Here is a 12422-nt window from a genome sequence, read left to right on the forward strand (position 1 = left end):
CTGCGTTAAGTCTGACAACAGTCGCGACATGCCCGAAGGTCCGCAAATGTAGCACAAGCTAACTTCCGGCTTTGTGGTCGCGGGCGCCCCCTAGGAGGCGAACAGCTGCAATTGCAAAGGCAATGCCGGTGTGGAAAATGCCATTCTGTCTTTATACCGTTCTATTCGTTTCAGATCATGACACATTTCAGACAATTCAATTTTAGTCAACGTCCTTTATTTAGAACTTGAAAAAAAAAAAAAAAAAGAAAGTCAAAAGTTGGCATCGTTCGTTTATTGCTTAACAATGGAGAGAAGAGGAAACGTTTGTTTAGATTAAATGACTAAATGAAGTACTGAATTCCGAAGACCAAATACAAAATTCGTTTGAAAAGGGGTAGAAAGAAAGCAAACATCTCATTACATTATTTCAATAGTAACACGCAAATATTCCATTATTTGCTGTTATTCGCAACATACAAAAACAAATGATAACTTTTTCATGTGTTGCACCCCAACAGTAGCGTGTCTCGAACGTGAAATGAAACACCCAAGTCTGGAAAACGAGTCCGCGGGCGAGGCCTTCGCATTTCCCGTCCCGTTGTGACGTCACTAGCTCCCAATAAACATAACCACGCCCCTTCACCGAGGACTCCGCTGCTCGGCTTCTCAAGAGTTCCAGAGCAAAAGAAACAGTTTGACGCTGATTGTGTCAAAGTCAAAAGGTACGCAGAGCTGCAGCATGAGAGCGACCCTCCCCGACAACGACAAGAAATAGTCCGCAAAAAGATGGCTAGAATTCTTGTTCTTCATCCTCGGGGATTTTGAACAAAAGGGCGTCGTAGAAATGATGGGGGGAAAACATCTCATCAAGTCTCTTTTGAAGTGTGAGATGTGATGAAAAGATTGCCAAAAAACGAAAACAATAATAAAAAAGAGAGACTGAGCTGGCGTTCATCAGTCGCACTCGCTGGTCGGCGACCATTTCCGAGCGTGACGTCATCCCGAACTCACAGGAGCGCCTGCACGCTACATGCTAACGCTAACATACGCTACAGTGAAACCCCAAGATAAGATGATTTTTCTCTGTTTTTAAAGTCTGAAGACACGCCTCGCTTTCAAGTGGCGTGCCTTCGGCGTAGTACCACGTGGTGCCACAAGGCGGCCTGGCAGCACTGAGCGAGAAGGTCCACGTGGCACCTGCCAGGCTCGTCGGACGCTCGGCTTGGAGGTCTTGCTCCTCCGAGTGCGTCCAAGTAGCACTTGTTTCAAAGTTGACAACAATTCCATCCAAACAGTGAGATTCTCTCGTTGTAGGGATGTTTTGCAGCAAACTTCCAAGTCGAAGTTAGGAAGAGCTCCAATGAGCAAACTTGGCCTTTTTTTTTTTTTTGCACTTTTCCTCAGTGATTTCTTCACAGCCAGAGAGTGACAAGAGGCGCGAAGAAATACTCTCAAAAGGCGTCTTCCAGTTTGTTTGAAACGACAAGTACAGAAAAAAAATATACACAGGGCTCATTTTCATGTCGTTTGCTCAATAACGGCACTGAATTTCCTTCAACCTATATTTCATTGAATGCACGACAAAGACAAGATATTTCATGTTCAAACTGATCAACTTGATTGTTTTGAGCAAATAATCATGAACTCAGAATTTGATGGCTGCAACACGTTCCCAAAAAGATGGGACAGGTGGCAAAAAAGACGGAGAAAGTTGAGGAATGCTCATCAAGCACCTGTTTGGAACATCCCACAGGTGAACAGGGAACAGGTGGGTGCCATGATTGGGTAGAAAAGGAGCTTCCCTCAATTGCTCAGTCATTCACAACGAGTGCGTGAGAAAATAGTCTAACAGTTTAAGGACAATGTTCCTCAACGTACAATTGCAAGGAATTTAGGGATTTCATCATCTACGGTCCGGAATATCATCAAAAGGTTCAGAGAATCTGGACAAATCACTGCATGGAAGCGGCAAGGCCGAAAACCCACATTGAACGCCCGTGACCTTCGATCCCTCAGGCGGCACTGCATCAAAAACCGACATCAATGAGTAAAGAATATCAGGAACACTTCAGAAAACCAATGTCAGTAAATCCAGTTGGGCGTTACATCCGGAAGTGCAACTTCAAACTCTACTATGCAAAGCCAAAGCCATTTATCAACAACACCCAGAAACGCCGCCGGCTTCTCTGGGCCCGAGCTCCTCTAAGATGGACCGATGCAAAGTGGAAAAGTGTTCTGTGGTCCGACGAGTCCACATTTCAAATTGTTTTTGGAAATTGTGGTCGTCGTGTTCAAAAGCCAGCATCTGTGATGGTATGGGGCTGTGTTAGTGCCAATGGCATGGGTAACTTACACATCTGTGAAGGCACCATTCATGCTGAAAGGTACATACAGGTTTTGGAGAAACTTACGCTGCCATCCAAGCGACGCCTTTTTTATGAATGCCCCTGCTTATTTCAGCAAGACAATGCCAAAGCACATTTTGCACGTGTTACAACAGCCTGGCTTCGCAGTACAAGTGTGCGGGTACTAGACTGGCCTGCCTGCAGTCCAGACCTGTCTCCCATTGAAAACGTGTGGCGCATTATAACGCGTAAAATACGACAACGGACACCCCGGACTGTTGAACAGCTGAAGCTGTACATCGAGCAAGAATGGGAAAAAAAATCCACCTACAAAGCTTCAACAATTAGCGTCCTCAACGTCTATTGAACGTTGTTAAAAGGTGAAGTAACACAGCGGTAAACATGACCCTGTCCCAGCTTTTTTGGAACGTGTTGCAGCCATAGAATTCTAACTTCATGATTATTTGCTAAAAACAATCAAGTTGATCAGTTTGAACATTAAATATCTTGTTTTTGTAGTGTATTCAATGAAATATAGGTTGAACATGATTTGCAAATCATTGTATTCTGTTTTTTTGTTTAACACAACATCCCAACTTCATTGGAATTGGGGTTGTAAATGCTATTTCTCAGATATCACTATCTCAAAGTGTGTGAACTATTGCACGTGTTCACCGTTATTCCAATTTTGTAAGGACAAGAGTGGAATTGCTTTCATAAGTAGTTGGGATCATTGATGCAGTAGTATCGGCAGAGTTTGAATGGCAACACATGGACAGAAACGCATGCACCTCCCAAAGTCGTATGAACCAGTTCCCGTTTTGATCATTCTGCACTTTTGTCTTTAGCGTTTGACTCTGAAATGCATTCCTGTGAGCCACCATCATTCTCCGTCAATAAGGGCTGTGCGTGTGCCATTGATCAAATGACATCAAAATGACCCATATTGTATACTCTTAATCTCTCATGAAACAGTAAATGCCGTTCAGTGTTGGAGTCGCGCAGAAAGACGTCCTTGTGGCGTCTGTCCTCTAGATGGAGCTCTGACTCCGTTCCCTCCTTCCGTTCTGTTCGTCATTACAATTCGAAGTCGTCGTCCCGCACCACGAAAGGGGCTTCACTGTAGTGTAGACTAGCCTAGCCTAGCATAGCGTAGCTTAGCGTGCGGTCCAGGGACCCGTGAGCTCGCGTCAACCAGCGCATGCGCTCACACGACGAGGTCCGGGACCTGCTTTAAGATCACCCGCCCGAAGACGGGCCCCGCCTTCCGGGGCGCCACGAGCAGGAGCCGCCGTCGCCGCTCAGCGGGGCGTACCCTGAAACACAACAACAACAACGTCATCTTGATTTAAGACCAGACAGGCCGGCGTCCATCTTCGACTAACTCGTCGATCTGGTTCGGGCGAAAATGTTTTGCCACTTCGAATACACGAAACATTGACACGGGGGTCCACTTCATTGGTCCATATTTGGCCTTCTCAAATTGGCAAAAATATATATAGGTTTTTTTTTTTTTTTTTTTTTACACGTTAACACATTACAATATAAGACCATGACATTCAAATAAACAACAACCAGAAAGATAAAGATGAAATGTATCACGTTAACAGAGGTGGGAGGAAGTCACATACGTGCAAGTCTCAAGTTACTGCGGGACGGAAAAAAAACAAGTCGGCACTAAATCTCAAGCAAGTCGAGTCAAGTCATACAATCGTGATACATATATTGGAGTAGTGAGAAAATGTTTTTTCACAAATCACTAAAAAAAATATGCCCATTTTATACAAGTTAAATGAACAACAACTGAGATTATGATTGAGTGAATTTATTGCACTCAAGTGTTTTAAAGTTGTATTTCAAAATCAATTGAAGTGGGTAACTCTTCTTCTCGGTTCTTAAGAAAACACCAAACCCAAGAATGTTTTCTGTTGCTAAATATAATCGGATGTGTACCTAATGGGCACGAGAAGACTGTGAAACTGTAAAACTTCATGTTTGACCAACTGGCTAAAATTTTCAGTTTACCGTCGACGTGAGTTTTGCCGTGACGGCTGAAGTTCGTGGTTGTCATCGTGTCTTTCGTGCGCGAGTTGCAAAGCACGCAGGGTCGCGTCTTTTTGCAGACTTCATCGACAACCTGAAATTCTTGAAGCCAAATTGTATTATCTTTGGAGCGCCTTCCGTCGTCGTTCATGCGAGTGGCTGCGTCAGTGGCAAAGTGCGCAACAACGCGGACTGGGTTGCCAGGTTGGCGCGAATGGCCCCCGAAACCTTTCTCACTTACAAAAAAAAAAAAAGCAGACTGTCTCAATTTAAAATACAGATTTCCAACTCTAAACCAGATCACTTGTCAAGTCATGTAGTTCAAGTCAAAGTCAAGTTGAGTCTCTTGCCTACCAAGTCAAAGTCAAGAGTCGTAAGTCAAGTCATAAAAATGGCAACTTGCGTCGACTCGAGTCATTTGAGTCAGTGCGACGCATGTGCGTGCGTGCGCAGCGCCAGCATGTGTCAGTTGTATCATGTGACAGGAAGTTGGTGTTGCATTGCTCCCATTTGCCGTCACGGCTAGCGTTACCAGAGGTGCGTAGCGGCTTCTTGTCGCTCTTGGCTCTGCCGGGGGCGCCGGACGTGCCGGCGTCTTCGTCACTGCTCTGCAGACGTTTCAAAACACGGCGACATCGCGTCACTAGCAGCTTTGGCAAGATGACTTTGAAAATGTACTTTTTACAGTTACACTTTACGTTCCTTGTTAAAATGATTGTCTAACCATTTTAATCAAAGTAATAAAAAAGGTTACTTTTGATTACATTTGGATGACTTTTCTTATTTTTGAATGAACTCTTGGACCTTTCCTCCCAAAAAGGTGGATTCAAACCATAGACCATTACTTTGGAATCAACCAAGTTTGTTCTTTAAACAAACAACAAACAAAACAAAAAATAAAATGATGACAAAACATGAAATAATAATAAAATCATACCATACCATGTTGACCTAATGACAAATGGGCCAATTTTAGACAATACTGCTTCATATGACAACTCAGATGAAAACTATCAAGATGACAGCGTTAAAAAGTCAATGTTCTTTTATGCGTTCAAAAGTGTAACTATGAGTCCAACCTTTTCAAAATCTCAGCCTGAATGTGAAGGCGTCAAAATCATACATCATAAGTCAAACAATCTCGAAGATGCCCGCAAAAAGAACAAAAAGCTGAAAAGGTTTGCAACTCAAGCATCTCCAAAAATGAGTATATCCTTGTCAGACATTTCAGAAAATGAAATTGTTATTTTATATAGATTGAGTACCCAGAGCTAGATTTCAAACTTGTATTTCTTATCATTTGGATGATTATGGCTTACAGCTGATGAAAAGGCTGTTTGAAATGTAAATGTCAAGCTCGCAAACGTCTGAATGTTGTTTTCTACGCACTCGATCCTTCTGCAAGAATTTGCACTTCAACGCACCGTGGCATGTAGGCACTAGGGCGACAACAAATATCCCAAAAATATCGGCACCTGCAAGATCCACCGCCCTAGATACCGGTCTCCTATTGGCCAGAGCGGAACCAAAGGCGTACCGGGAGAATCTCAACAGCGGAGTAGGAAATGAACGAGGACCAAAACAGCAAACAACTTGTCTTTAGAGTTCATTAGCTGATTGGGCTGCGAGTTTCCGATATTTAACTTTTTCACAATATTCTCATTTTCGGAGACACTGAATTTGGGGTTTTCAAATCATCAACAACATTCCAAGAAACAATTCTTGAAATATTTCAGTCAATGTGTAATGACTTAATATGTTTGACTTTCTGAAATAAATGAAAGAATATATAGAATCCCCCCCCCCCAAAAAACAAATTCTATTTGAAGTTGCTGACCTGCAATCGTCTGGAAGCTCCTTTGAAACTCTTCCCCAGCTGCATGCTGTCCCACTCCTCAATCTTCTGACGCCTCTTCTCCTCCTCTTGCTAACACACGTGCGCGCACGGCAGTTCAAAGGTCAGCCGTGCGGGCGAGCAGGAATACGTCCTAAGTGCGAGCGCGCGTGCGTCACCTGCTTCTGCTTCTCCCTGAAGATGGCCGCCTTGGCGTCCTGCTCTTGCTGCATCTTCCTTCGAGACGCTTCCATGGCCTCCTGCCTCCTCACCACCGCCTCGGCATCTTCGCATCATCATCATTCTTAACTCATTCACTGCCAGTTTCCCAGTTAACATGAATATTTGACTTCCAAAGCCGTCAATGGCAGCGATTGTGTTAATATTAGACTTTACACCGATTTTATCGGGCGGAGCGGAATCGGACGATAATTAGCATTTTATGCTGATCGGGTGATCGGCTTTAATGTCATAATTCGCCGATCCGATCAATGACGTCATTTACTCCGCGTCGCCATCGTGCGCAGTATATTTGAATCCAAAAGCTAGTTTATCTTTAGCCTTGTCGCGCGTCTTTTGATGTAGTGTTGGAAATATCGTAAAACATTTTACGATCATTGGGCTTTATCTTGTCAACTCAAATGCGACCGGATACACGTTACCGTGGCGACGACAACAATAACGGATCGCGCCGTGTGTTTATAGGAACAAAATGGGGGGAAACGTGTGTTGGTGGTCACAGGTGCTCGGGAGAGGACGTTCGTTTAAGGCTCGCTTGAGGGATGTTCACGTACTTTTAATACGATACGGCTCGCAAGCAGGCATCAAAAACGTTATGTAGCCTAGCAAGCGAGTGGTAGCACGAACGGTTGCACATAAAAACATGCCGCCGTTCTGTCGAATCATCCTCTAAAGTTTCGGTGTGGGTGAAGTAATTGAATTAAAAATAAAGTCATTTTATTACAGTAAGTTAGCACCCATTATTTCTGTCATATAATGTTGGTTGTGACCTGACTGATTAGAATACACGATCTGGCTAGAGCAATGATTTCCAACCTTTATGGAGCCAAGGAACATATTTTACAATTGAAAAATCTCAAGGCACACCAACAAACAAAAATGTCACAAATAGTGGATCCATTAATGACTGTATTTACTTCCTGCCATCTCATAGAAGACCATTCATTTGTTCTGTCTGTCACTTTGCCTCACTGGCATAAATAGAGGAACAAAGATACATTATTGATTGGAAATATCATTTTTGAGCAATTAAGTACACAAGTATATACAGTAAATGAATAGCTCATTTAAATTGACACATACCTCCATCTTGTGATCGGATCGGTGATCGATTATCGTTTTTTTTTTTTAAACTCGCTGATTGGTCCCAAATATCCTGATCGTGTAAAGCCTAGTTAATATCATATTGGTTGACAGCAAGACAGCGACAACAGGTGTTCAAAAATAACTTAAATGTCTTATAGTAAGTTTAAATGGGTTTGAGGAGTTTCAAACGCGTTTTAAAAAGTTTGTGTTGAAGACGTGGGAGGGGTAAAACTTTGACTATAAATATACACTGGAACCTCGATTTAATAGACTAATAGGGGGAGCCGCTGTCCGTTAAACTGAAGCACTTTTTTGTGGGTTAAAAATACCATTACAGGACAAAACAATTGTTTTCGTACATTTTTCATGGGCTAAAAACACCTAGTATGGCACATAATTCTTGTAAATCAATATAAAAAAAGCTTTAAAATGTTTTCATGTTTATCCAAACGTACCTTACTGGTGCAGGAAAGGGGTGACTTTGAGTTTCAACCGGACACTATTTTCTGTCGGTTAAATCCGAAGTCCATTAAATCGAGGTTCCACTGTGGTCTCACTATATTGCTGATTTTCACCGATGAGGGGACGGTGTGGAACGCTGCCCAGAAAATAGCAGTTTCCATGCTGTTCGAGCCTTTCGAGGCGGCCGCCACTAACTTTCAAGTACTATCGATTGCACTTGTGTTATTTCTGAGCTCAACGGTAAATAACCTTTATAACAATAACGCATACCACTTTGATCGCGCTTTTCACTTGACACCTGCAAGCAGTAGTCATTCACTTCACAGTCCCACCGTGGTGGTGATAAGCTACTAGCCCAGCCGCAGAGAGCGTGGCTTTCATTCTGCGCCTACCTTGCAATGCGGCGGGCGAGGCGCCGCGTTCGCCGGGACCGGACCCGGTCCTCCTCTTGCCCAGGTAGAGAAGCAGCGCGTAGCCCGCCGCGAGCGCCAGCAGCAGGTAGCAGCCGTACGCGGACAAAAGCTCTCCGGCTGAAACGGAGTAAAGCAAAGGAAAAACTCCATCAGACGCTCGGCCGCATTTTGCTTACAACTTAACTCAACTTTATTTATGAAGTGCTTGAAATACAACCACAGCTGAAAACAAAGAGCCTGACAGGGATAAGAATCAAACTTTTAAACAATTACAAACAAAAAAAACAAAACAAAAGGAAAAGGCCGCATCTGCCCCCCGGGCCTTGAATTTGACACGTTTTCGATTCCTTTCCGATAGTTGAGCTTGTCGTAAGAAATGCAACACGGGCGCCAAACGCAAGTTAAAAGCACGCCGGTCAAATGAAAGTCGAGCGGGTGCGTCACGCGTGTATTCGCCGCCGCCTGCCGCCCACTCGACCGCGCGCTTCCAGCGGCGACGGATGGGGATGCTGTTTTCCGTCTTGCGCCGCGTTGGTCACCTTCGCACTAGTGAGGACGTACATCGCGCGTCCTACTTCCATCCACGACGAGAAGACACCTTACAAAAACGGCCCCCGTCCAAATCAGTTTTCAAATCCACAAGATCATCTGTATTCAGTCCTTTTCTATGCTTCTGCCAAATGGGCTCTGACTTTTCTCTGAACATTAAGAAATAAGTCCCGCTCTCGAGCTGCAGGACTGCATGGGCGTGTCCGCTGAAGGCGCTGGAGATGACCTCTTCGCCTGTCAATCAAAACCGTTCGCTGGATTCCGATGATCTCCGACCACCGGGCCGGTACTGGCCGTCCGTGTGTTACGTAGGGACTAACACACACACACACGACAACACTGAGCGGTCCAGTGAGCTCCTGAGTTCGCTAGCCTGCGGGCTAGCTCGTTAGCTGGCGGGTTAGTGAACGTAATTAACATTAACTTTCCCTTAATGGTCAGAGGACAAAGATTTTAAAATGTTTCTTGATAACTCTGGAATCCCTAGATACAAACCATATCTTATTATATAGCAGATATACAGCAGTTAAATCGATAAATATGATTCAGAATGCGCCTTCTGATTTTCACATCTAGCGCCTTCCGATCTTCGGCTCTTTTGGTCGCTCCGACGTCACACGAGCCAAACAGCCCGTTCATTCGGCGTTGTGTGCTATTGTTCCATGCTGTTGTTCCCGTCCTTGTATATTTGTTATCGTATGATTTAACAATGTCACGATGGTTTATTGTGTTGCGTTTGGTTGTAAAAATGGTTCAGGCAGTGGTAAGAGGTTTTTTGGGGGCTTTCCAAGTGTAAAATGAATACGTGACCAGTGGATAGGGAAAGTCAATCGACAGGGGAAGAAGCGTGGTCAGCTATGTGTGCCTAGCAAGCATTCCAAACTCAATATATAGGAATACTGCATACTGTGCCGTGTCACTGAAACATATATGAATGCACAATACGTATAGTCGTATTATGGGGTGCCAATATTTCTAGTCATGACTGTATAAAAAAACATGCTTTTGACATAGCTTCACATCGAGCCAATGGCCACACTCTTTTTCTGTTGTACAGCTGCTACTTGGCTGCTCGTCGTCGTCGTCAGTCTGTCGTGTGAATCCACGAGCCCGCTCGTGGCTAATACATACTACCCTAGCCGCTAGTAGCGGGCCACTTGGCGTTGGCGGAATAGTCGCAGTCGGGTCGCTGCACGAAAACAACCATCCACAACAATCGATCGAGTCCGGAAAAACTATCGTGTCCATTTTATTTATCGAATGACAAGTTGATATATGGTGACAGATTAGGGCAGTGATTCTCAACTGGTGTGTCGGGACTGAAAAGTGGGTCGCTCGCAGACAGCTAGTTAAAAAAAATAAAAAAAATACACGCAGGCCTATTTGGATTTGGATTTTTTGTTCAGTACAGTACAGAGGCGTACCAAGTTCCCCCACGGAAAAGCGACAAGAAATGTTACTTGGTTGCGCTCGAGCCACGAGTTGACTCTAGAAACAAATCCAGTGCAGCTCAGCCTCTGGCTGGCGGCTGTCACGGCTAGCGATATATGCTTTTGGTGCCGTACAGCAAACTCATCAATAGGAAAACGCGAGTCCCAGGGTGACAACAAGCAGAAATTCCAGCGGCTTCTTCCCTCTTACAATCAACTTCTTAAACAGCTAACCTACAATTCCATTGCAACATGCTGCCGATTTTTTTGTCTTGAGTTTGTTGTCACATTTCTGTCGGGCCAATTGTATACTACACTGTCAATTTGAAATAATGTCCTGTTTTTTAAGGGGATGGAAATTTAAATGTTTTTTTTTTTTTTTTTTTAAATCCAATTCATTAACTTTAAACATAAAAGACAAAATTAATCAATTAGTAAAATAGTTATTTGCAGCCATAATTTTTGAAAAACCCATGTATTTTAACAACTTTGGCATTTTTGTTTTGAGTGTCAAATTTTCCAACTTTGGAATTAATTAATGAAAAGCAATTACTATGAGTATTATATTCTGTCGGTTTCTTTTCAATGACACCAACGTTTTGAAAACGGGATAAAGATTCAAAGGTCACGGCTCAATCCTGAGCCTCACCGTCAGGGGTCCACAGAACAAATTTGGGTCCGCTTCTCAAACATTTCTTTATTAATTTTTTCCATGACCCGCGACCTCAACTGGATGAACTTTTACTGGCTGTCCGTTTGTAGACATACATTCTATTCGTTACTTTTATTTTCTGTGCAAATAAAGGAAAAGGTGTTATTTTTGTCTAATGACCTTATACCCGTTTATTTCCTTGTCTTTTTGCAGGTGCTATTCATTTTATTAGTCTTAGCTGAGCCAATTCACAGCTTGTGACCATTCTCTGCATACATACTTGTAGCAATAGATATCCATGACGACACATCGGATGTTATTTCTAATTTATGGCAAAGGTGAGACGATCGTGGTTGTGGTGGGGTGCTAAGGAGCTTGTTTTATATTGCCGAGGCCGACAAAAAAAATCTTACACAGAACCTTCTCAAAGATTAATATTTACTAACGACGACCCTGTATGTCGTTTTATTTTGAGTGTTTTCATCTCGAAAGGTTGAAAGCAGTTGAGTTGCCTTGGTGGCTAGAGCGCAGCAAAGGTGTCCTGTGAAGTTTGACGCGTTGGTCAATAAAGATTGAGGGAGAAAGTCACTTCGTCGCGAGCTAACATGCTAACTGAGCTGCTAATATGCTAACGTTGTAGCTCTCGTCACACAACAGACTACAGCGCAAAAGCAGAAACATAAATTGTTCGTCACCTGCAGATTGGTCATTTACACGTTGTTATTATTAGTTGTGTTTTCTAAAGGGTTGTTAAATGTGATTGTTACCCATCAGGCTAAATGACGACAGCAGGTCGTGCTGCTTCTCCTCCTCCACTTCCAGCAAGTCGCCGTTTTCGTCCACGTCCGTAATCTCCACTTCGTCCATTTGACCGCAAATTCCACACCACGAGTCGAGCGACGAAATTGTTTTGGGAATGATGATTTGCGGAATGATGTTTGGAATAAGGGGCTCGTTGACTCAGCAAGTCCCCAAAAGCTTGACCAGCCGTTCTTCTTCGTCCGTCGTGCAGCTTCCTGGGATTCGCGTGGAAATTGACTTACTGCCATCTACAGGAAAACTGCGCTCCTACACCACATTGCACATTGCAAATACTACCTGAATCAAGAAAGCTTAGTTGTTGTTGTTTTTTTATTTATGGCCAATGTGCACATACATTAATCATCACCAAAAGACATGAAGAGATGCTTGCACAAGATTTAGCAGAAAGCTAATTTCCATCTGTAGTCCAAAACATGAAAAGCCCAAAGCCCCCCCCCCCAAAATAGATAAAATAAAAAATAAAAAAAGGGGTGGGGGCTTGGGCAAAACAACTAACACAGACTAAATATACAATAAAATGCAACACAGAAAAAGATTTATCAAATAATACAATATTATACAATG

General features: G+C 43.4%; 1 protein-coding gene across 2 annotated transcripts; it reads right to left on the reverse strand.

Moving 5' to 3' along the window:
- Positions 1-259: 259 nt before the first annotated feature.
- Positions 260-12063, reverse strand: selenos (selenoprotein S). 2 transcript variants are annotated; one of them, XM_061757734.1, is made up of 6 exons: positions 11804-12063; positions 8385-8522; positions 6384-6490; positions 6208-6297; positions 4903-4978; positions 260-3643 (listed from the first exon to the last, which is right to left on the reverse strand). In XM_061757734.1, exons 1-6 carry the CDS (start codon positions 11901-11903, stop codon positions 3567-3569), a joined length of 588 nt encoding a protein of 195 aa, XP_061613718.1. In that variant the 5' UTR covers positions 11904-12063; the 3' UTR covers positions 260-3566. The 2 variants fall into 2 exon arrangements, with proteins under 2 accessions (XP_061613718.1, XP_061613708.1); XM_061757724.1 differs by having other exon boundaries at positions 260-4978.
- Between the last annotated feature and the right edge of the window lie 359 nt (positions 12064-12422).

The sequence above is a fragment of the Phyllopteryx taeniolatus genome, chromosome 2, assembly GCF_024500385.1.
Source record: "Phyllopteryx taeniolatus isolate TA_2022b chromosome 2, UOR_Ptae_1.2, whole genome shotgun sequence".
NCBI lineage: Eukaryota > Metazoa > Chordata > Actinopteri > Syngnathiformes > Syngnathidae > Phyllopteryx > Phyllopteryx taeniolatus.